General features: G+C 38.0%; 2 protein-coding genes across 4 annotated transcripts in view; both read left to right on the forward strand.

Annotated features, from left to right (window-relative positions):
• The first annotated feature begins 13,165 nt into the window (after positions 1 to 13,165).
• Positions 13,166 to 23,111, forward strand: LOC146570575 (transmembrane protein 230-like). 2 transcript variants are annotated; one of them, XM_085279085.1, is made up of 4 exons: positions 13,166 to 13,322; positions 14,743 to 14,857; positions 15,506 to 15,628; positions 22,188 to 23,111. In XM_085279085.1, exons 2-4 carry the CDS (start codon positions 14,756 to 14,758, stop codon positions 22,326 to 22,328), a joined length of 366 nt encoding a protein of 121 aa, XP_085135211.1. In that variant the 5' UTR covers positions 13,166 to 13,322; positions 14,743 to 14,755; the 3' UTR covers positions 22,329 to 23,111. The 2 variants fall into 2 exon arrangements, with proteins under 2 accessions (XP_085135211.1, XP_085135212.1); XM_085279086.1 differs by lacking the exon at positions 13,166 to 13,322 and adding an exon at positions 13,346 to 13,487.
• A 178-nt stretch (positions 23,112 to 23,289) lies between these two features.
• The window catches only part of igsf9a (immunoglobulin superfamily, member 9a), a 63,247-nt gene continuing 60,330 nt past the window's right edge, over positions 23,290 to 26,206 (forward strand). Inside the window, exons 1-2 of one of the 2 annotated variants that reach the window (XM_085279088.1) lie at positions 23,290 to 23,729; positions 23,838 to 23,940. The gene's annotated coding sequence lies outside the window, so the exon portion shown is untranslated. The other variant, XM_085279087.1, reaches the window with a different exon arrangement.

Consider the following 26,206-nt stretch of genomic DNA (forward strand, 5'->3'; position numbering starts at 1 on the left):
AGGTTTTCTCGGTCCCTCTCTCGCGATCGTCGAGATCTTCTGCAAAGGAAACAAAACACCTTTTCCTGCACCTCCCTAACTTATCCTATTTGGGACTCTTTAATCAAAAGCATGATCCTAATTATCTTCTTAACTTAGTGACTTGTATTTATATATGTTCTTCAACGTTACTCATCACTTTAAAATTCTTTAAGCGCTGGTTTCACGTCCGGTTGCTCGCTCTATTTTCCTTATCTAATCATCAACATCCTTTACACAAACTGTCCACCTTTTTAACAAAAAATCATTAGAACCAGCCTATTCTACTAAAAGCTCCAAAAGAAAACAACCACTTTAATCAATTAAGTTTAAGCATATAAGCAATTACTCCTGTATACATTTCATCATAGCTAAATGCTGCCTTGAAACAACACCTGTGTGTTAACACTAACTTCATTTTAACCTCACATTTCCTATGTTATAACCTGTTTTTGGTATAGCCTTTTTGTTTCATTTTGCTCCTTTTAATGTAACAATCCCTTCTAATTCTAATTTATCAGACTTAACCAAAATATATGCTTTCCTTCCTCTTTGGTCCTTCTTTAAGTTCAGTTAAAAGCTAAATGAATTTGAGGCCTTTTGCCTGGAATCAATACTGTCATGTGTGTCTCTGTGTAATATCTGTCTGTGTAAGCCTACATTATAACCACTACTTCTAGAGATCAAAAGAAATCAAACCTGTTCTCCTCCTTCAACCCTCACTAATTTTCCCCAAAGGATATCTTTTTGTCAACGTGTCCCACAATTTCCCTCTAAGATTTGTACACAGCTTTAAACCCTGGTATTGTATCTTCTAAACAGGATTCAGTTCTTTAATCCTTTAACCTTAACATAAAAATAACAGTTTCAGTTTTACCATACCCAAATGACCAAAAACCCCAAAAAGTCCTGAAATGATCCTAAATTATTAAACAATTAAATTAATACACCCTAAACCCCCTTTATTTTGACACATGAAATGTGTCAAAATACTATACAAAACTAAAAATGCTCAGTTTTCCCCACTCATGTTCCAATCTATGTCATAAAAATAAACTTAACACAGAACAATTATCAGTCATGTGTTTCTTCAATTAATGGTAACATGAGTTATATCAAAAAATGTGTCCCCTTTAACATTTGGCATTCTCCCAACAATATACTATAATCCCATAATCTAACCCCAGTCAACAAAACAAAACAGAAATTTTCTCTTGTAAAAACAAATTGTTTTTATCCACATTTATTCATCCTCACATTCACTCACACATTCACTCACATGCATTCACACCATATATTTGCTAATAGTGGAGCGTCCCGCGTCAGATTCTCCACCCTCAGCAAAATGAGCTCAGTCATTTTTTATTTTCCATAGGAAAATATTTCTTTATGCTTTTGGACTGGATTGACTCGCATAAAATCCTTTTTACAGGGACTTGTAATCTGGAAAGCCCCCTTATATTTGCTCTCCCCGAGAATTTTCAGCGCCGTTATTCACTGTTGCAGGCCTGCTTAAAACAGAAATGAAAAAAAAATAGAGCTGATTATTAGCTCACAAAACACAAAACAAAATCACCTGACAGGTTTTCTTTAAGTGCACTGTTACAAAATAATGGGCCCAATTTTAGACATGTCGATGTTTCCTAAAACTCCCTCTATTAAAAACAAAAACAACAACCCAAACCTAACTGACAAAATCAACCCATCACCACAACAACCTCAACAACCTTAAACACACAAGTTCTGCCACCACATAATTTCACCTCCTCAATACACCGAAAGTCTCATTAAAACCACACAATTTGCACACAAAAATCACCCCCTTTAACATACTTAAATTCAGCATAAAACCCCCTTACGACAACATATAATCACTAAACTATAAACTATTTCCTACCCAAATCTGTACTTCTCTTGTCTGCCATGCTTCTTCTTCTGAAAGTCACTTCCTCAGTCACACACACACACACAGGAAGCTCCTACGTCACCACTCACTCTAACTAATTTGCATACTGAGTCATCTCTCAATGAGTTGCTGTAACAACAGAAACATATGTTTAAACATTACCAACTCATTAAATCATTTTATTTCTTTCTACAGTGATCACTAGTGTTGATCACTCAGTACGAGAGCACTCCTAAGTCACTCTTTTAAAACTACTTTAATCACCGTTTCTTTTTTTTTTCCATAACTCCCTTTGTCATATAGCTGCTTTTGAGTTATTCCTCAGCTTCAAACTCAAATGTATTTTATTAAACATTCACACCATTGTATCATTCATACAAAATAGCAAGCTGTTCTTCATTGCATATGTTTGTGTTCTTAGCCAGGTTAAATCTGTGTCTATGCATTAGTCTCCACGAGCTTGTCTTGTCTTTATCAGGTTAATGCATTTTCTGTTTGTGTGTGTGAATTTGCATATGTTGCTTTTGCAGTGTGTCAGACTCCTTCATAATTTTGCCTTTAAACAGTCAATTTTCTTCTTCCCAAATTTACTAACCCTCATTTTGATTTCCCCTTAAATAACAGCATTCCTTGTCCTCAGCCAGAAGTTAGGGCTCCACTTGCCACTTACCCCCTCCGCCTTAGCCCAGCGGCTTTACCCTTGAGGTCCCGTCTTCTTCACTTCATCTCACCAGTGAGTCTGAGCTCACAGGGACTGAGTGAGGCCGAGTAATCGTGACTGTGCCTGCCTTAGGTTGTCCCAGGGTTTCCAGGTGGGATCTTACCCGTCATGGGCTATCCAGCCTTCCATACTCGACTGATACGGGGCCCAAGTGGGCAGGGGAGGGAACACACTGGCTCTGGAAATTAAAGGAGTGTAAGCTGCTTCCTTCATTGCATCTTATATTAAACTATCTCACTTCTGACTCCTTCCTAGAATAATTTCACATATGGCACTTTGTGTATGTGTGTTTTCTATTCATTAATGTAATTGTCAGTTATTTTCTCTCTTCATTTTACCTTCTTTTGTTTGTTTGTGACGTTCTACTTTAGTTCTACTAAACCTTGATGTAAAAACAATACCCCCTCTTTCACGCACACACTTCTCTCTCAGACTTCCTTTTATGGGCATGTAACTTCCTGTCACACACACACAGCTTCTCAGAGCAGCTCAAGCTGCTTTTCTGTTTCTCCAGGCTAATCAAACTTATTTTGTAGTTACAATCTACAAACCCTCTGTAATTCTACTAACTTTTGATCTAAAATGTAGCATCATTCACACAATGATTCTCTTAAATTAAAAACACTTTCAAACTTTAAAACATCCTACTTTACATCACCAAAGAAATACCTCTCACCTTTATTCATCATTCAAAACCTTCTAGTCACCGCATTCACACACTTAAACTGTGACCAGAGTTCAGGAATATAACTCAAAACACACTTTCCTAAGAGTATTTTAGACATGCTTGTCATAATCAAAAAGAGCAAGTCAAAAACAAAAAACAATTGAAACCCCTATTAATTCTCACAGCACACACAAGAAATTGAAAAAATAAAACACACCAGCAACTATTGCTTGAGAGAAGGTACTGAAAGTAACATGTTAATCTTAAATATACACAGTGCACTCTATATTTATCTATCTACATTCAAACTCAGTCAATTACTATACATCCACTACGGCAACTCAAAACTTTATTTATAGTCCTCTAATGAAACCAACTGTGGTTTAAACAGTTCACTACTTACTCATTTGCATTTTCACACTCACACACACACATCTAAAAATAGCAGCAGGCAGTCAGTGCATTACTGACTCGACACACAGAGATCTCTCACACCAAATTTTCTTATTCTATATTACAACGACGTCTTATATTTACAACCACTGTCAGATCTGTCAGCTTTAGCGCCTACCCAATTTCGACAAATTTAAAATAACCGCCCAGCGGATGAACTCCCTGAGTTTTTTGCGACCAATTAACCAGTATCTGTCCAACAGTTTCTGGCCTCATCTCTAAAGTCCCTAACACAATTTAAAAGCGTCAACCAACCCAAACTTTGCCTGAAGCTCTATTTTTGGCGTTTCCCAGCCAAGGCTTTCCCCGAAGTTTTAAGTTAAAGTTACACGCCCGAAGTCCAACTTCTTCTGACCAAAAAAGCGCAGACTACCGTTCCAAACGGTAAGGAGACTCTAACTCCTAGCTTCATTCCAGGATGCCCTGTACCCCACAGTTAAGCCACACTGAACTAACCCTCTTCGCCGAGAGGTCAATGTCGCGCGTCCACGACAAGGAGGGAGCGTAACCTCCGGGCTCTGCGCTTCCTAGAACCCCCACGGTTCCGTTCTAAGATAATTTATAATACTTTGGAACAACAGTAAAACACCCAACAAAGTGTAAGACTGAAGCAGGTCCAACCTTATAACCAAAAAATAACCAAATTCCCTAACATACTAAAATCATTGAGCAGTCCAACTGCTTACCACGGTCCAACCGTATTAAATCCTTTTAGCGGTCCAACCGCATTCAATCATTACCAGCAGTCCAACTGCTTTTAAATCCTCAGTACTGTCATGAGATTCTCATCAAAACCAAAGCAGACATTTACCGGCAACTTTTACTGAATAGACATTTAATTTTATCATCCAATTCAGCACACTTCGGATAAAATCAACAGGCCTGTGCCTACCTCTTTTTAAAGGCGCCTGTCCCCTCAGTTTGGTTGCCGGGTCACGCCTGCCTGTCTGACCACAACGGACCATACATCACCGTCTACACCTCCAATCCTCCCTCCTCAATTACCGGACGAGCCCCCAAAATGTTAAGGTTCAAAATTGAGGAGGGAGAGTACAAACCACCCTTGGTCCAGAAGGTCTTGGTCAAACAATGATTTTAATGACTACACACGTGTGGGAAGAATAATCTGTACACAGACAGGAATTAATCTTCGACTTAATCAGAGCATACACAGATTTTTAAAGCATCAGGGTTTGATTTACTGACGCCCCTTCATACGTCACAGACAGGATATATACGTACGTCAAATCAAAACCACAATGACCTTTTAACACAATTTAAAAAGAACATCGTCTTCCATCTTCATAACAGGTGCATCCTGTCACTGCCGGATGCTCGCTTGTCATCTTGACACCTCAGCAGCAGTTCGGCGACAAACTGCTCTTTTTGCAACCCCAAGCAAAACATGATTAAACTTTCACCTATAAATGATTCTCTAACTGAGTGTGTGTGTGTGTGTCTGTGTGCTAACCACAATTGCACCCTGTTTCACCTCGCGACTAGCTCCTAACCTCTAACCAGACAGAGAGACAGAAGCCACTCTGATATGTAACAACTGAAACTATGTATGTGTCCTCTACTAAATAAATGTTTTAATCAAGAACCCCTACTAAAAGCTTAATACAAGAATATGAACATATAAAAGATATTAAAATGAACTGTTGTGTAAGCATGTACTGCAATTCCTTCTATGTTCTAGTTTTCCCTCAGCATGGATCATCTAGACACTCTCACTAGATGAAGCTTAAGACCATTAATGAACCTGAACATCAACTCAAATAAGCACAGATATGCATTGTGTACACAATAGTTATAACTGCATCTGAAATACAAAATTAACATCATCATAAACATCTTAAGGCCATCTTAAAGCTATCTGTTACATTGTCAAAGCAATGATCATACTGCAGATTATATTATTAATGCAATGGTAATAATGATGATTATTTAACAATAGCAGTAAAATAATTTCCCTGCTCCACAGTAGTTCTCACAACGATTGAAGTGGTGTATTCTTAACAGTGGTATCTTATTTATGATAGTAGGGAGTTCATGCTTGAGCACAATAAGTTCTCAGTGAAGGTCCCTGGTTTCCTGCCATCAGTAGAAAAAGGCAGCTGACTTCAGGCTCACACAGTTTGTTCCCTCCAGTTATATCCAGGTTCTCTGAATACTGCCTGCAGCTTCCCCAAATGGTGTTGCTGTTGTCTTTTGAAGTGGCATTTGGAGTTTTTCATGTAAATGAATGATGTTAATATTTAACTGAATTCATTGTCTGCACTGACCTGTTGCTGTGTTGTGGATTTTTGTGAAGCGGGATGACGTACATGCAGTATTTCATTATTATTTTCAAAGGATACAGGTATTAAAGGGATATTAAAAGGATCTGTCACCTTATTCTTTTTAAATTATGAATGGATGGCAGCCTTTACCTCCTTTTCACCTATGAGGTGCTGGTGCCATTACAGGTGGGGAATCATCTTTGTCTTGGTGCCATTTGAGAAACAAGCACAGGTATGAGGAAGGGAACAATCCACAGTGTTACTTAGCACATTTGAGGTAAATGTTTTGGGAAGGGAAATGGAATGGATGTAATCTGTGGGCTACATCTGCAATCATCAGTTAATTTTCCTTTTGGTGACTCCTCATAAGCCCCTGGCATTAATAGTTCCAGCTTTCAGCACTGTAATTTTGTTCTGGTGTGCTGATGGTAACTTTTGGTACTGGCATCAGTATTTATTTATTTATTTATTTTTTGTGGTAATGTATGGAATAGGTTGGTAGAAAAGAAGTGTCTTTCTGTCAACCAGTTGATCCACAAGTTGGTCCAGACTCTCCATCAAACTATTGCCACTGCCATGAAATTCCATAGAAATGCTCATGGCCAGCAAAAGATAAATTCTAATGAATATGGATAAGCATTCATGGTTTCCAGTGGATGAACCCAACTAATTGCCTTAGCTGTCAGTTGGTTGAAGATTTTACCTATGCAAGGAAATCAGATTATTCCATATAAAATCAGCTAAACATGAGAAGAGTTCCCACTTGCCAAAGTAAATGTATGAAATAAATGTTTCAGTGGCATACACTGAAATCTTTGAACGTTTTTTTGAAGCCATAAAAAAATGACCTTCAAGCAATGAAAACTGTCTAAAAAGACTTTTGGGTAAAGATTTTTTTATGCCCATGTGTGATCAGGTGACTGTTTGAAACTAGTTAGTGTATATGAAAGGTCTCCTGTTGATCTAAAATTTAATCCCAGGGTCATCTTCTAGTCATGATTCATGTGCCTAGCTCCTACTGAAGAACATCTGAGGGATCAAATTTCAAACTACCCTTATGTGCTTTGAGCACCTCGCCCTTCGTCCGTTTTCATAGTCTAAAGGTACAATTTTCTATCACTTCAATTGATATGCAGACATTATTGTACAAATATAGAAATAAATAAATACATTCTTAGGGGGTTGTTGGGAGGCACACACTGATTTTCCATGGAAAGACCCAGTATCTATTGGATGGATTAGTACAAAATTCAGCAGAGACATTCATGGACAAGCATAACAATAGAGTGTATAGTTTTGACCCAGTTTTTTTTAAACTAAAGTCTGCATGCAAAGTTCATCTTTGCTCTAAGGCCATATATGAAGGCATCTTCATCTTATATAATACATAAGTACCCAATATATGAGTGGAGCTAAGATGCTGAAGCTGGAGCTTAATATCTTGCCTTTAAAAGATAAATTCTATATAATTGCATCAGGAAATCCCAAACTGTGTGAACTCTCTTCCGCTTGTTATCTGATTCTGACTCCCACTGAGTGAAGAAATGCTGCCTGAAGGAAGGTGGCTGATGCTATTGATAGTCAGCAAGGGCAGTTAGGATTAGTTTAGCAGTGAAGTAATCATTAGTGATATATTTCAGTAGTAGAAAGTAGGTTGCATTTCTTCAGACTACACTGATAAATATTTATGAGCATGGTTGTATCTAAATTTCTATATCTAGCAATACAGATGACACACTATCAAGCAAGTGATGGCTGTTGTTTTGTGGAAACGTGGGGAAATATGGGTCTTAATCTTCTGGCTGTAATGGTAGGGACTTTGTTTTGTATGCAGCTCAAGAAGGATCTTATCCTTAAGCAGAGTGACATTTACTTTCAGCTTAACCAAAAGGACCCGTCCCATCCCGGCAACAAACGGCAGGTGGAATTGAGTTTACTGTGAAAGTGTGAGTATAAATCACAAATACAGTGACATAGAAATGTAACAAAAAGAGAAATAGCAGAGAGAAACTCAAGGATGATGTCTTTCTGAGGACTGCATGCCTGAAATTTTGAGAGGAAGGGGAAAATACCAACAGTTAGCCTTTCTTCAGATAGTCCGTATTTATATGCTTACATAAATCTTAACAGCAAAAAAATAGAATCATAAAAAGATAGTTCACAATCAATAGTTTCTAGATAGGGTATTATGAAAAAGCTGTAGTATATCCCAGGAAAAGGAGTAAAGGACCAAGGAGTGGACTGTTGCCAAAGTAAATGTATAAAAAGAAATGTTATGCAACTCAAATCTTTAGATATAGGTCCAAAGAAATCTTTGGAGATTGGTCCAAAGATTTATGGGTGACACATGGGGCCATACGCATGCATGCTATGGCTAAGGAGCTAGAGCAGGTTGTCAGCTAATCGAAAGGTTAGGTTTGATCCCTTGCTCCTCCAACCTGCATGTTGAAGAATTTGTGGGCTGGATGACAAACCCTGATCTGTCCCCAATGCAACCATGTGAGTGTTAGATTAAAAATGTACGAATGGGTGAATGAGGGTTTTAGTACGATATACAGTGATGTGAAAAAGTATTTGCTCTCTTCCTGATTCCATTTTTGTTTTGTATTTTTGTCATGGTTAAATGTGACAAATTTCAATATTAGACAAAATAACACAAGTCAAGACCAAATGCAGTTTCTAAGTGAAGGTATTTATTATTAAGGGGGAAGATAATTCAAACGTACACGGCCCTGCATGAAAAAATTAAATGGTAAAATGGTAAATGGTCTGTATTTGTATAGCGCTTTACTTGGTCCTAAGGACCCCAAAGCGCTTTACACTACACACAATCATCCACCCATTCACACACACATTCACACACTGGTGATGGCAAGCTACAAATTACAAATTTGTAAATTACTGCCCACATAAACAATAATAACTGGTTGGGCCATACTTAGCAGCAACAACTGCAATCAAGTGTTTGCTATAACTAGCAATGAGTCTGTTGCAGCCCTGTGGAGGAATTTTGGTCCTCTCATCTTTGCAGAATAGGGTTTTTCTAGCTTGAACCGCCTTTTTAAGGTAATATCACAGCATCTCAACCGGATTTAGGTCAGGACTTTGATTGACCCACTCCAAAGTCTTCCTTTTTTCCCCCTAAGTCATTCAGAGGTGGGTTTCCTCGTGTGTTTTCGATCATTGTCCTGTGGTAGAACCCAAGTCCGCGTCAGGACAGGTCATGAACAGATTACCCACAATTTTGGTAAATTGCGGTAAATTGATGCTTCCATTTTCTTCCAGGTCCTGAAACAGCAAAACAGCCCAAGACCATCACACTACCCCATCATATTTTACTGTTAGTATGATGTTCCAAACACTTTTTCACACCCTTAAAATAAACACCTTCATTTACAAACTGCATTTTGTTTCAGTTGTGTCATTGTCTTCTAATATTTAAATTTGTTTGATGATGTTTAACAACTAAGTGGGACAAGCATACAAAAAAATAGGAATGGGGAAACACTTTTTCACACCACTGTAATTACCAATCCATTTACATTACAGTGATCGCTTACAGGAAAGGGCTATTTATGCATTACTTTTGTAGTTTGTATGCAGCTAATTCACGGATTTACCTTGGAATCATTTGCAAAGGTATGCCCATTATAACCATATTTTTACTTACACTACAATTTGGAGAAAAACCTTTTAGCTCTGACTCGTCAGGGTATGGGCAGGATATCTGGTTCTCAGATTTTTAGTAACCTTTGTGTTTCATGATGGGGTCTCCATAGGTCAGGCTTGTTCTGATGACGATCCATCCAGAAAATTGAGCTCTGGGGAAGTGTTTGGGAAGAATTGAAGGCTTCAAGCCCTTTGAGTCGTGTTGTCCAATACACTGCCGAGCATGTTTTGTTGTGTTATGTGGTGGGGAGCGACAGCTAACATCAGTTTGTGCTGACTGCTCAAATAGAAAAGCGGTATACAGTGGGGCAAAAAAGTATTTAGTCAGCCACTGATTGTGCAAGTTCCCCCACCTAAAATGATGACAGAGGTCAGTAATTTGCACCAGAGGTACACTTCAACTGTGAGAGACAGAATGTGAAAAAAAAATCCATGAATCCACATGGTAGGATTTGTAAAGAATTTATTCGTAAATCAGGGTGGAAAATAAGTATTTGGTCAATAACAAAAATACAACTCAATACTTTGTAACATAACCTTTGTTGGCAATAACAGAGGTCAAACGTTTACTATAGGTCTTTACCAGGTTTGCACACACAGTAGCTGGTATTTTGGCCCATTCCTCCATGCAGATCTTCTCGAGAGCAGTGATGTTTTGGGGCTGTCGCCGAGCAACACGGACTTTCAACTCCCGCCACAGATTTTCTATGGGGTTGAGGTCTGGAGACTGGCTAGGCCACTCCAGGACTTTCAAATGCTTCTTACGGAGCCACTCCTTTGTTGCCCGGGCGGTGTGTTTTGGATCATTGTCATGTTGGAAGACCCAGCCTGGTTTCATCTTCAAAGTTCTCACTGATGGAAGGAGGTTTTGGCTCAAAATCTCACGATACATGGCCCCATTCATTCTGTCCTTAACACGGATCAGTCGTCCTGTCCCCTTGGCAGAAAAACAGCCCCATAGCATGATGTTTCCACCCCCATGCTTCACAATAGGTATGGTGTTCTTGGGATGCAACTCAGTATTCTTCTTCCTCCAAACACGACGAGTTGAGTTTATACCAAAAAGTTCTAGTTTGGTTTCATCTGACCACATGACATTCTCCCAATCCTCTGCTGTATCATCCATGTGCTCTCTGGCAAACTTCAGACGGGCCTGGACATGCACTGGCTTCAGCAGCGGAACACGTCTGGCACTGCGGGATTTGATTCCCTGCCGTTGTAGTGTGTTACTGATGGTGACCTTTGTTACTTTGGTCCCAGCTCTCTGCAGGTCATTCACCAGGTCCCCCCGTGTGGTTCTGGGATCTTTGCTCACCGTTCTCATGATCATTTTGACCCCACGGGATGAGATCTTGCGTGGAGCCCCAGATCGAGGGAGATTATCAGTGGTCTTGTATGTCTTCCATTTTCTGATGATTGCTCCCACAGTTGATTTGTTCACACCAAGCTGCTTGCCTATTGTAGATTCACTCTTCCCAGTCTGGTGCAGGTCTACAATACTTTTCCTGGTGTCCTTCGAAAGCTCTTTGGTCTTGGCCATGGCGGAGTTTGGAGTCTGACTGTTTGAGGCTGTGGACAGGTGTCTTTTATTCAGATGATGAGTTCAAACAGGTGCCATTCATACAGGTAACGAGTGGGGGACAGAAAAGCTTCTTACAGAAGACGTTACAGGTCTGTGAGAGCCAGAGATTTTTCCTGTTTGAGGTGACCAAATACTTATTTTCCACCCTGATTTACGAATAAATTCTTTACAAATCCTACCATGTGAATTCATGGATTTTTTTTTCACATTCTGTCTCTCACAGTTGAAGTGTACCTCTGGTGCAAATTACTGACCTCTGTCATCATTTTAAGTGGGGGAACTTGCACAATCGGTGGCTGACTAAATACTTTTTTTCCCCACTGTATAAGCCATGTTACATGCTACGTCCATATGATCTTCTGCAGTCTTGATGTGGGTGGCATGGATACCAGGAACCAAGGTTTCCAAGCAAAACATTGTACACTAAAAAGGTGCCTAAAGTTAATACCCTTTATCTTTCAGTCATTTTAATCTTGTGGTTTTTTTATAGATCATAAAAAACACCATGACTTGCTTCACCTTTTAAATTGCTACTTATATAATAACGTATTCTCTTTTTACAACAATATTTCAATAATTATAACGCACCAACATAATAGGTAGTTTCAACACTTTAGCTGAGAAGGCTCTTTACTTTTATGGAGGTGGAATATCGAATGAAGGACTTTCTAAGTGCTGGTGCACTTTCTGTGTGGAGTTTACATGTTCTCTCTGTGCCTGAGTGGGCTTTCACTGATTTCCTCCCACAGTCCAAAGACATCCATATTAGGGTGATTCTAAATTGTCTGTAGGTTTGGATTTAAGTGGTAATTGTAGTCTGTCTGTGCGTACTGGCAGCCTGCAATACAACATGTCTATCTAGCAGACAATCATTGTCTCTCATGTTAACTGTTTATGCAGAGCCACTGTATTGTACTGTCCACTACATTTTATACTCTGTAATACTGAGACACTTTGTGGACATCTGATATCTGCTGCTCATTTATTTATTTTGACTGTATTTAGTAAATCATTTTTGCTCAGTTTTATTGTGAATTTTAGCTATTTTACTTAATAAATCCACTTTCTCCTTCTTTTGGTTGATCCCTTTGGGGGTCATCACAGATCATCTGCCTCCATTTTACCCTCTAACAGCCTTTTCTGTCACACTAAGTTCTGTATATCCTCCTTCACAATATCTTCTCTTGTACTCCTGCCTGGGAGCTTCATATTTCATATTGTTTGGCCAGTATATCCACTATCCCTCCTCTGCACATGTCCAAACCATCTGAGCCTCATCTGTCTAACTTTGTCTCTAAATATCACCTAAGCTATCTCTCTGATATGGTCATTTCTAATCCTGTTCATCCTGGTCACTCTCAACAAAAATAACCATCACTAGAAATACACTGAGTGAATTTATGAAGCCAGCTTTTAAAATAGTTTTTTAAAATACTGATGCATTGTATTTTATTATTTTCATTTATATTTTTACATATTGAGCACCTTTAATTAGCTTTTAGCATAACATTCTGTTGGATTTTATTAAGAATTTTGCATTTGGGCCACCTTCATTTTTTAAATGTTATTTTATGTGATTAATTGAGCTCATTTCTTTCTTGCATTTTATTGTTTCCACTTTATTGAAATATTTGTTTTGCTTTGTATTTCTTAGATATGTATTCATTCTGCCTTATTAAAGGTATTTTGTTTTAGGTTATGTTTAATGTCATGCTGACATTGCTCTTTGCTCATATGCTTTTAGTGCTATTTTTTGTTTTGTTTTTTTTTCTGTTCCTTTCTTTTCTCATTTCTTTTCATATTTCTCACCGTGTTCATTATCTAATAGTTTGCGTGTTGTTTAAATTAACTGATTAGAAAGTTAAAACGAGACATTTGTGTGCGCATGCGCCATGACGAAACCAAAAATAAGGAAGTTGATGTAGTTTATAATAGGTGTAAACAATGCTGTGTTTGTGGCGCCGCTGAGAGCATTCCGAGCTACATGGACACAAGTGTGCTGTTTGTACATACCTCAGATAATGGTGAGAGAAGGAAACGCGCATTATGTGTTCGCGACTGTCTGTTAATGTTTGCTAGCTTTTGATAGCATAACTTCTAAATGGCTAATGTTCTAGCTAATTAGGTAACCAAAGTTCGCTAGCATTAATGCGCACGGGTACACAGTAAAATAATGGCGATTTGCTACGGTAAGTCAGGGTTTGTGAATTTAAGTGATGCTAGTAACTCTGCTTTATGTCGTATTATCGTAGTTCAGTGAATAAGGGAAGTCAATATTGCACACGCAGCCCTACCGTCTTATTAGTTACATATGTGTATATTATATTTCCTTTAATTTCTCACAGTGTTTTTTTTTAATCATTCCCCAAATTACTAAAGTTAATTTTTCTTCATTTAAAAAATAAATGAAGAAAAAAAAAGTCATCAAGATAAGTCCCCCTGAAAATAATTTTGTGATTCACTACGACATTATTGACATAACCCTGAGCTTTCCTGATCACAAATGGCTCTGTGTCGAATCGATGTGACAGCTGTCAGCAAAATAACAAGATGTTTCTGATTGCTCCTGTATACTGTGTTGATATAGTGTCCACAGTTTTTATTCACTGACTTAGTCTTCCTTTTTGGGATCCAAATTAAACACAACACAGGCCTTAAGAGAAATCAGATCACAGGAGTACTCAGATTTCTCTGAGTTCTTCTGGGGTAGGTCAGTGTTGCTGTATTTATTTTGGTTTTTATATTTTCTTTATTTTCTTGAATGGATGCTGCGTCATGTGAAGCAGAATAATCGGTTAAATTGTTTTTATTAACACTGACTTGCTTATTCGCGATGCATACGAGAAACTGTGTGTGGAATAGAAGCAGTGACCCTCACAAAATTCTCTTGAGTTGTTATCTGCAAGGATTTGTTACTGAAAAGATGGGGGCGGGGGAGTTCCCCTATTCCTTTTCACAAAATCTCTCTTCTATAATAAATACTTTAAATCAAGCTATTCCATGACCTTGCCTGATTTGAATGTTAACCGGTTTATCTGAGGAAGTTATCTGTTCACTGTTTACATGTTCAAGCAGAAGTGGAAATGAAAAGAGCAGATGAGTGTATCCTGGTCACTGGCCTCTCTGTCTTTTTACTGGGATTGCCATTTCAGCGGCATTTCATGGTTCCTATAAAACGTATCTGTGTTGAGAGCATGTATAAGTTTGACGACTGTGATGGATGTTGAGTAATCTTTTCTATTTCTAAATGCTTTGGGCAGTTTTATAAATCAGTGAGCAGAATCCTTTTTTTTTTCTTTCCCTATCAATGTTGAGCTTTAGTTGTCAGGTTGTTTTTCTCTGGATAGATCAAAAATAGACGGCTCTCCTTCAGCTCACGACACCGAACGAGATAAATGTAGCCATCTTGGATGATTACCTGTCTGTGCTTCTCTCTCCAAACAGCTTCTATGCCATAATGATGACAACTAGAAGCAACATGCTCACTGCTGGAATATCTAACAATAAGGTCAAATACTCACGGCTGGCTGCTGCTGATGATGGTTACATAGACTTACAGGTGAGAGACTTTGTAGATTGATGACAGAATGTTACTAAAACATTTCTCCACCACCAGCAGTGATTTGTTATGAATCGTTAAGTAATGATTCTGTGTAAAAGCTGAGGCCCTCTGTAATTAAAATGACTTTGCAAAAGTTTTAGGCATGATAAATGAAGCTGCTTTCAACAGTAATATCATGAGTAGGTTGTACATAGTTAACTTACAAACAAAGTGGAGTAAACGTGGAAGACAAATAATGAAATTACTGGGTAGTGTGATCACTGTTTGCATTTAAAAGAGTGCCAGTTCTCTTTGTTATATTGGCATTATTTCTAAATTACTTGCCAGGTAGGTTGTTCCAAGTATCTTGGAAAATGTTCACAGTACTTTGGATTTAGGCAATCCCAGCATCTTTCCATGTAATCTTAGGAAGAATTCATGATTTTGATATTAGTACTATACAGAGGAGCTTTCCAATTGTCATGGGGCAAGAGATATTTCTTGTTGCTAAACATGGAAGCAAGCTGATCTGGAGATGGGGAAATTCTAATTGCATTAAAGTAGATTAGATTGAGTAGCTGCCTCATGAAATCATATGATATCAATATATTCTGATGTACAAAATTGAAAAGTAACTATATTTTTCCACAATTTCACTTTTCACAGTTCAAGAAACCCCCTCCAAAGATCCCATACAAGGCGATTGCACTGGCAATATTCCTGTTTCTGATTGGCTCTTTACTAATTATCTTTGGGGCCCTTCTTCTGGCAGAAATCATACCGGTTGAGGTGAGTTTGGTTAGTGTGTTTAATATCTGTTCAAAAAAATTTACATTGATGGAGCCTTTACACCAAAAATAATTTTACTGTAAAGAAATGAAGGACTTTGTCCTTAAACAGAAATGATGTGTGAATTCACAGAAAATGTCATATTGTGCACTTTGTGAAAAAAAGAAAAAAAAAGAAACGTTGAATAAAAAAAATAGATACTAAAAATTGAAAAATAAAAGTGTATTTGTTACTTGCTCTGGTGAAATGCCATAGGTTATATATTTTGTTATTAAGAAGAGTAAAACTTATGAAAATACAGTTTCAAAGTTTAAGCCTTTAAAATGATCCGCATTTTCCAAAGCCATCCTGTGGGCCAGATTGGGACCCTCTGGTGGGCTTTTCCTGGCCCATGGGCCATACACTGACTTTTCAGTGAAACATGTCTACAGCCTTTAGGTTGAAAAACAATTTCCTTGTCTGCTGCCAAAAAACGGTTAGTGTTTACCAAGTCATTTTCTTTTGTTCCTCTTTTCTGAAATCCAACGGTAAGGCTTGTGTCAGGAATACAAGCCCCCAGAAATTCATTTGTGAAGGAACTCCTGTCTGAGCCGCTCCTGTCTTCTTCTGTTTAAAACGTATTTAGAGCTACAGATGGGTGACAAATCAAAGGGAAAACAAAGATAAATGTTTAGCTTCCAAGACTTGGATTATGTCTCATCCTGGACTAACTACTATTTCTAATGGGGATTGTGATTAAATGTTCTTTTTAGTCTAGGACTATGCTCAAAATGATTATGAAGCAGGCTGAAAGTTAGGTTTTTCACTGCCACATGCTGCCAGAGCAGCTTCAGTGTGCTGTCATGTTATCACTGATATAACAACGCTATGCCTTATTTAGCATGTACAACAAAGACACAAGCCAAACATTTGTGAGAGCGCGAGCAGTGTGTCGGCCTGTGCTAAAAGGGTACTACTTCAGTAGTATTGGCTATAAGAGATCAGACCTTCAGATAAGCACAATACTTTATAAATATGCAAGAAAACTGTTCCTGCTAAAATGTGGAAACAACAAGCTTGTTTCACCATTTCAGGAAAAAATGCAGTCGAGTGCACCCAGGCTATGAAAGCACGTGAGGAGGTGATGTGCAATCCAAAATTAAACAAATGACTCACCTGAGCATCACTGGAGCAATTAACTGCACTCATATGACTGGAAGAGTAATCACAATACAACACGACAGATAATAAAACTGAAAGATATTTTATATGTGACAACAATATACAGTTCCTTACAGAGTTGGACTGACAATCTGGTGTTATCTATACTTTTGTTGTTAAAATGTTATGTCTCAAACAAGTACTGAATGCTTTTTATATTTTTAGTAGTGTGTCACACAAACAGTAAATATTGTCAAAAAAATTAAGACGTCTTTGGGGGTGCTATGATTCATTTTGAGGTATACTTTTGTGATTACATTTGATTCATGCTGTGTCACTATTGTTGCAAAATAATGCTGCTGCTCCTGCTGGCACCTTGTGGCAAAAGATTCACACTTCAAATTAGGCAGTCTGTCAACATTGACCGGAACTCATTGGAAAAGAAGGCTGGAATATTCCCTTTACTTTGTATTCACTAATAAATGTTGCTGCCTGCGAGCTGCAATCACAGATACAATGTTCAGTACTTCTTCTATATCAAAAAAATGTAATTATTGCATAATTTCCATTGTGATATATTGCGTGTAATTGTAAGACTATGTTGCCCACCCCAAGATGGAATGCAAGTCAAATAGATATTGTCCTATTTGGGACTTTGATTAGTGTGGTGGGCACCTCTGTCTAACACAAGTTCAGTTTCTCAGAGGAATTCATTAAACCATGAATCGACCCCTTGTGCCCTGTGGATGGGGGCTTTGTTATACTTAAAGATGAGAGTAGGATAGAAATGTTTCTTCAAAGAATAACCATGATTACTGAGACCAGCTTTGTATCGATCCTTTGCGTGGAAATGCTAGAGAAATGCAACCGCATGCCCTCGCTGTAAGGGTCAAATCATCACCTCTCTCTGCATGTTACTTTATGTTCGTGTTTCTTCTGCAGCTTCCCTAAGATTTATGTATCCAGAAAATGTTTTCTACATCATTTGAAGGGCATCATCTATAATGCATTTCGGTGTTTGAAGAATAGTTTGTAGCAGTTTTGGAAATATGTGTTTCCTTTCTTACTGACAGTTGAAAAACTACCCCATTCTCATTTGAAGGTGGAGTCACCAGCTGGTTAGCTTTGTTTACCTGCTTAGTTGAACGATAACAGGGTGTGCTTGCCAAGATATGAAACTGATTAATGAGCATCTTAAATCCACACATAATCTGAAATGAATCAAAACCTAAAATGACAAGTTAGGATTTAATTGGGACTCACGTGCCACAGTATTTCTGTCTGTTTCTATGTTGTCTTTGGACAGAGCAAGAATCACTATTTGCCTGTTTTTTTTTTTTTTTTTTTCTTTTTTCTTTTTTTTTTGTTTTTTTTTTTATATAGCTGCTGTCTGTATTTATATGCTTAGCATACAGCCATTTGTGTGATATTATTCTAAAGATGTAACTCTGACAAAAGAGAACAAATAGTCTTAAACCACTCCTCATTTCTTTGTGTTTTGAGGGCAAAATGGGAAATGAGTATAGCGATTTATGGAAACGTACAGTATATAGGGCAGAAACAGTTGGTAGAATTGTATTGAGCTTGTAAGTCACTGTTTGGTATGACCACCTTTATTCTTCAACACAGCCCAAACCCTCTGAGGCAAGCTTTCTTGCAATTTCTTTAAGTAGTCTTCAGGAACAGTTCTTTAAGGACATTCAGAGCTCTTCTTTGGATGTTTGCTGCCTTTTGTTCCATTCTCTGTCAAGATGATCCCACACTGCAATGTTGAGGTGCAGGCTTTAGGGAGGCCAGTCAATGACTTTCAGTGTCACATTATGTGTTTTTCTGCCTCAGCCTTTTCTTCCTGTTTCCCTTCCTCAAGAATGGCTTCTTGACAGCTACCCTTGTACAGAGACCATTTCTGATGAAGCTTTGGTGAACAGGTGATGGATCAACTGAAAGGCCAGATGCATCTCTCAGGCCATGTGCCAGGTCTTTGCTGGACCCCCCTATTTCTTAAGGACATAACGTTCAGAGACCGATCATCTGTTGTAGATGTTCTTTTGTTTGTTTGTTTTTGTCAGGCCTGTGCTGCTTTTGTCCTCGTCCTTGTCTAGTTTCTTCAAGTGCCTTTATTAAGCACACACTGCATAGCATGTGGAGATACCCCAAGTTATTGGCTAGCTCTTTGGGAATAATATAAAATACTATTATACACTTTTAAAATGTGTTATCTTGGATATTTTTGACTCATATGAAGTAAGTTGCTAGGTACTAGTAACAAAGGACCTAAAGATACAGTTTGACTGGTTGTTTACGAAGTTGTCTGTTATGTGTAGCCTTTCCATTCCTTGAGTTAGATGTTATCTGCCTGACTACTTGTTAACAGAAATATCTCAAATATCTAATCAACTCAGTATATCTAAAGCAACTCAGTGCACTTAGCCTTCAACTTAGAGAATGGTCCAAAAAAGAGAGCATATCCAGTGAGCATCAGCTGATAAATTTGCAGCAACTGTGTGATGCTGGCATTGTCAGTATGGACCAAAATCTCTAGAAGTGTTCTAGAGACTAGACCACAGACTCCTGTACCTTGGTGAATCCATGCCAAAAATAGATAAGACAGTTCTGAAGGCATAAAGGGTTCCAGCCTGATTTGCTGACAAGAATAAGTAAACAAGACGGTCAACAGGGGCGATTTTAGCCCATTTTGGGGGTGCTGAAGCACCCCCAAAATGGGTACAAGGTCAGGAAGAACCAGGTAAAAAAACAGACAGGGAATAGTGACAGGCAAAACAGAAACTGTTAAACTGCTTGAGAGAGTTGATCACCAAAAAGTGATAGACAGATTTGCCAACCTCAAGGTGAGGCGACATAGTTTAAAATAAAATAAAAAATCTGCAGAGCCATATTAGTGCAGTAAAGATCTTTTCATACATTGTATACATTGTACCATAGGCAAAGTTGCCTCCATTTTTATAATTTTATTTATCAATATTTTGTACATTTCAAGGACTCTATTTTTGGAGTGTATTTTTATATATCTGTATTATATTATACATACACATTAAAAGTGAATCTCTGTCCAAAAAATGCACTCGGTTAACTTCTTACTCACTATGATCAGAATCATCATTTTCCCCCAGTAATTAAGGTTAGGATATGTATTTTTTTTATTCCAATCCATTCTTCATTTGCAGCATTTAAATAACCTTTATCTGATTTGATGGTTTTGTTACTGACTTTTCAAAATATGTGTTTTGCTTTTCTTTCACAAATGTGGGGATTAAATTGTTTTAAAATGTACAAAGCAGTAATGTCATGTTTTGTGACGAGGACCCAGGCACAGAGAGACTTAATGAATTTAAAAATCTTATGATTTAATAAAGAAATTTGCAGACTTACTCAGAGATGGTAAAATTATGATGACTGATAACGGAGACGAAGACAACAGACTATGAGGACAGGGAGGAACAGGGGTTTAAATGCACCAAGGAAACAGTCAGAGGGAACTTGGGACAACTGGAGACATTTAAGGATGCAGGAACTGACAGACATGGGGAGACGTCTCATCGTGACAAGTAAAGTTTATCTTGCCTGGCTGGGCAGCTCTCTGGGTGCTCAGCACCCCCAAAGCTCTGATCCTAGAATCGCCCCTGACGGTCAATCTGCCAGATATTCTTGTTATACATGACTGTTTTTGGTACTATAAAGACACTTCTGTCTGCACTAATAAAGCACTGTTGGTATTACCCAGCCCTACTTTTGACACACAGTTGGAGAGCCAACAAAAAATCCAAACTTTCATCCTGAGCAGCAATTAAAACACCCCTGCTGCTGTTACTCTTGTTCTTAAATAGCTATAATTGAACAGCTGTCCTGAGATGTTATAGTCCTGCTGTCAGATTTGTGCTATGCTCTTGCTTTTACTGGTCTCAGTGCTTTTATGTGTTTCTGAATATAACTAATGATTTTGATATTTTATAGCTTGGAGTTTAAACTTCAGTGGAACCCCTCCTTTGGGGTTTTTGCTTCCTAAATTCATGACACTGAGGAGATAACTCAGCCTACACATATTCGCATTATCAGTGGGAGGGTAATGTGAATTTTTTTTAACCTACTCTGCAGATGGTATTTGCAGAAAATTTGATCTGACGTGAAGGCAGCATCAGAGTATATGAGTCTGTTGTACTTGCCAGTTATCCCACACAAGTTAAAATGGCATATCTAATACTAGGAGATTATCCAAGGTTCAAGCGATAGATACTACAGCAATAGAAATCAGACAGGTTTGTTTGCAAGAGGCTGCATGGGTTTGGGGCTAAAATAATGTTTGATCTTTGTGTGTGTGTGTGTGTGTGTGTGTGTGTGTGTGTGTGTGTGTGTGTGTGTGTGTGTGTGTGTGTGTATTAGATAACAGTTGTTATACAACTGGAACCATGTCAAGGGCTTCAGTGAACATTGTGTTGGGAACCTTTGACTCAGCCTAGTCAACCATTGTAGTGGCAAAAACAAAGAAATTAACCAAGGGAAAAGAGGTTGAAGGAACGCAGCCAATTTAGGCAATAAATTCCTATTTATTTATTTTTGAAGAGTCAAGGGTCAGTTCACCCAAATTAATGCAAAGAGACTGAAATTAAAGATCTTTTTTTCACTTCCTGATCTTCTGGGACTTTTGTATTCTTTGCCTGTTCTTCCTTAATGATTGGAGCTTGCTCACTTCTCATGGTGGTGGCTCAGTTATCATGTGGCCTAAATATAGGGCCACTGTCATGCCAACTGAGCCATCTCGTTTGGCAGGTGAGGAGAAGTCGCCTGCTGACATCCATCAGAAAAGGTGCTGTAAGTGGACACTTTACAAGACAGATAAATAGAACATTTCAGAAGCTTAATACAGACAAATGATCGACATTACCGCAGCCCAGTCCCTGTCTTTAAAAAAAAAAAAAAAAAAAAGAAGAAGAAAAAACTGGTTGAGGGTTACAGTGACTCTGAGCACAAGACTGCCATCTGGTGGTAAAATTAAACAAATTAAACACATGTCTTTGGTGTTGATGGCCTTTGCCTCCTGGTTGTTAGATGCCATGCATATGAAATGACTTATTATTTACATGAAATCTGATGTCAGACTATGAAGTCATTATGGCTGCATGCCTCATCAGCGTAGAGTGTGTTCATGTAATGCTGACAGGCAGTGTTGAGGTAAGTATGTCAAAGCATGATGGAGAACATTAGTCTTTAATGACTTCCTCTTGCATTCTACTACTAAATGCAATATTTGGTATTCAGTATGTATGAAGTCTATCTAAACTTGGTTACAGAATGTAATAATGTGAGCATTAACGAGTATTTATTTAGGTAACTAACTGAAATCATAGTGTGTAAATTCCTTCTGATTACCAGATTTTCTTTATTTTTTTCTTGATGTTTTTAGCATCCCGACCGCACTATTCCTGTCATCATCATAGGGATACTCGTTTTTCTTCCGGGATTTTACCATTTGAGAATCGCCTACTATGCTGCAAAGGGTTACCGGGGTTACTCCTATGATGACATCCCAGACTTTGGCGACTGAACCAAATACCATCCAATCATCCCCTATTTTTCCTCATTGTGTATCTTGGTGCCTGCTGTTTTCTGACTGAATGTATGTATCAAAGAGTAAAACCATATAATTTTAGGATAGATATCTGTATTTGTCTGGGTGGGCTTACTGAAAGATTTATGGTGTGTGTGTGTGTGTGTGTTTGTTTTGTTTTTTTTTCTTCTCCTAACTTTCTTCCTAAAATGTGGCTTGTGTGTTCACATATCTGCCAAAGCTTTACAGAAGTTAGAGACTTTACATATATATGCAGCTTTATTAATATTAAAACACTCAGTGACTGGTGGATATCAGTCCATCTGCTTACCTGAAACAGCACATCAATGTTTTTGCTGTTACGCACCTCACTACATACATTAAGAAATGATCAGTGAGTATAGATTTTGACAGATGCCTTTAATTTACTATTCCTAGAGTGCACGACTGAGAATCGGTGTGATTATTGTATAGTACTTTAATGATGTACAAATAGGCATCTTGTATTTTAAATTTGTGGCTTCATAATGTGTTACATCGTAAAAGACGATGGGAACTTGCATGTCTCCTAAAGATTGTATTTGTATTGCTATCAAGATTTATTACTTTAATGATGTTAAGTATATTTTTTAACCAAAAAGTATCACTTCCCTTAAAAAGTATTGCCTTTTGTCTACATTTGCTTGGTTTTGAATATTTACCAAAATGTTATTTTGCATACACTTGCTGGAGTTAAAAATATTAACAACAATAAAAATGAGACTACAAATCTACAAAAAAGTTTGATGTTTTTTGTTTTTTTATCCTTTGTGATTGTTGGGTACAGCTGGATTACATCCTCTGCAAAGTCTTTTTTTTTTTTTATGCTTTTGATGTCAGACTGCACGAATCAAAACTTGAGTGTTTAGCAAAGAATCATGACTCACTTTAATAAATAATCTGTGTTAACATGTGTCTATATCAAAAAGCGAAAGACGGGGATCAAAAAAAGCAATTTTAGGAAAAACTTTCACTAAGTTAAAAAAACAAACAAACCCCCAAACATCTGTCCTTTGTCTAAGAAGTACATCTGTTCTCCCCGTTTGGCCACCAACATCAGGTAAAGGACACCCTCTTGTGGTTACCGCTAAGCTGGATGCCATCAAGGGATTAAGGGCTAAAAAAAAATCTCCTTTCATCCTCTGCCTGCACAAACAAACACAGTTATTAAATCAGCATTGGCTCAAACATCCAGGGGCTTATAGGACTATGGTCTGTCAGTTTACTTTGTTTTGCTTTGAGCCATTTGAACATAACAAGGAAACAGGAGCAAGCAGCGGAGGGAGGAAGGAAAGAAGGGAGGGGGGAGGTTGGACTCGGGCAGGAAGAGCACAGTACGTCGATCCCTCGCTGTCACCTGTAAGTGAAATGAACACCTGTTGCCGGTGGGCTTTTAAAAGGAAAACGCTCAAATTTCAGGTAGTTTGCAACGCTACAAAGGAATAAGGCCCGTTTTTAATTTTTCAGCCACTGACCCGGTGTCTACAAACTCGGGCACAAGTTGGACTAATACTCGAGAAGGATGTGTTTTTAAAAGCAAAATCTGCCAGCGGCTAAAACGGAGCTACAGGTAAGAGAAGTAAGAAAAAATAGAAGATGTTAATGATTTTGAAAGTGTGTCTGACTTCCAGCAGCTTTAAAAGGATGAGAAATTAATGCTCGGAGCTCAAACTGTGGAGTGCCAAGTTCCCTCTCAATCCTCTAAACTGTGGCATGCATTTAAACGTCAGTAATGAAGTTTCTATGGGGGGATTTTCATTCTAATGCGCAATATGAAACTGACAGAAACTCAGGAACAGCCATTTGCCATGAGTAATTTAAACGTCCCAATGCAAACTTAAGTCTGTTTTCTATTGTTTACATTATTTATTTGTATGTTGTTTTTCCTTTATGGCTGTTGCTTTAATTGAGAATGACAACCTTTAGATTATTAAAGAATTTGGAGTCACGTTATTAGAGAAAAACAGGGCTAAGATATTGGCTGTTAGAGCGTGAGTAGATAAACACCGTACATTCACAAGGAGGGGATTTTATGCCGCATATGGATACAACTTTCACAAGCAGCAGTGCAATATGTAGAGCCAGAACCAGCATATAAGAGCTCATATTTTTCTGCTATTGTCTTTGTATTGAACCCACCGTCTATCTTTATTTCACCACTTATGGAAGAAATGGTCTCATAACTTTCCGAGACAAGCATCATTTAATGGTTTGAAATTCTATTCTTGGTTTGAATTGAGGTTGCTGATGTGCCAGATGGGTGCAGTTTCCCGTTATATATTATTTTCCATAAAGTTTATATCATCAGAGGGAGCAGAGTGGCAATTAATTCAGCAGGACTTGGTGGCACCTGAATAGTACATATGCAATAAACACTTCAGATCTGACACCTAAAGTGGATTGAAGTAGATCATTATCTACAAAACTATTTCATTCCCAGTGGGTTTTTTTTTTTTTTTAGCTTCTGCGTTCCAGTGAGCCCAGTACTGATACTGGAGAAAAACCGACAACAGTGTAAATAAAAAAAAGTCATTCTTTAGGTTGAATAACATACAAAACATCTATGCAAGGTGGTTTCTTCAGTGTAATACACCTGTGGAAACCATCAACTGCTCAGTGTTTGAAATTCTAGTTAAAAGTGCAATGCACCACAATACAATGGTCCTTTAAAAAAGGAAAACGTAATGTATTAGTGTATCCCTTTACAAAACAGACAGCTGGGACTACATGAACAAAAATCTAATCTACTATGTGTTTATGCATTTAAATTTTGTAAATACAATAGTGTTATGATTCAAATGTTGCTAAGTCATGATTGGTCCCTTATTGTCACCTGTTAACAAACTCAGCCCCTCCCACTTTAAACCACAGAGAAGAGCAAAGGCAGACAGAAAGAAAGGAAACGTACAAGCCCCTACTATGGTGAAATACCCAAAACGTGTGTAACTTTGGATGAAAATTGTGTACAATGTTTAGGATAAAGCTGAATTTAAAAAGAAAAAAAGTGTTTCAGGAATTTAAAGCAGAGCTGTTGTGATCATTTCCAACTTGATATTTTTATTCTTGACTCTGCTGAGTTTCTTTGCACGATTCTTGCTTCAAAGTACTAATTCACTGTGGGAAACAAGCAGTTTCAGTTCCTCTCCCTTTAAGGCCACTCTCCCTTAAAGCAAACAGTAGATTTTGAACAGAAGCATTTAGAGCAGTCTGAATCCTTAGATTTGGACTTACAAACATTTGTACATATGCTCACCTCATTTGAAACATTTGGCCTTGTATATTATGAGCAAACACTGCCCTAATGTTTGAATTTCATCTGATTTTAAACCTTGAGTTGAATGAAAGCAATGCTTTCATGTCTCTTTTTTTAGACATGAAGACCTTAACTTGACACCAATGATTTAGACTTTCATGCAGAGTTTATCTCTTTCATTTGGAATGACAACAGCCTCTCCAAGCCCAAAGATTAAACACTTTGTCATAAAATCTTTTCCCTAACAACCACAGAGCTTTGAATGATTTCAGCAGTGGCCAGTCATGTTGCACGAGCTTTGGAGAAAGGTGCATTTGACAGTGCAGAGCAGCAGACAGACAGCAGATGATACCTTGTGTTATTTGATTCAGATGTCAAGACTCTGTGGTTATCAACAAAACACAGACAGTAGCATGCATAACAGCAGAGAAATGACAAATACTTGCTCAAAATTGGACCATTAGTTTACAGAGAACTGCATTATCTGAAATGTTTGGTAGCATTGTTAATATAGATGGTAGTTGACAGTGAATTTGGATTTATAACAATTTATTTATGGCTTGAAAGACAACATTTATGACTT

The sequence above is a fragment of the Mchenga conophoros genome, linkage group LG7 (assembly GCF_057382185.1).
Source record: "Mchenga conophoros isolate Kocher_MC1m ecotype Shallow Benthic linkage group LG7, M_conophoros_male_GT1.1, whole genome shotgun sequence".
NCBI lineage: Eukaryota > Metazoa > Chordata > Actinopteri > Cichliformes > Cichlidae > Mchenga > Mchenga conophoros.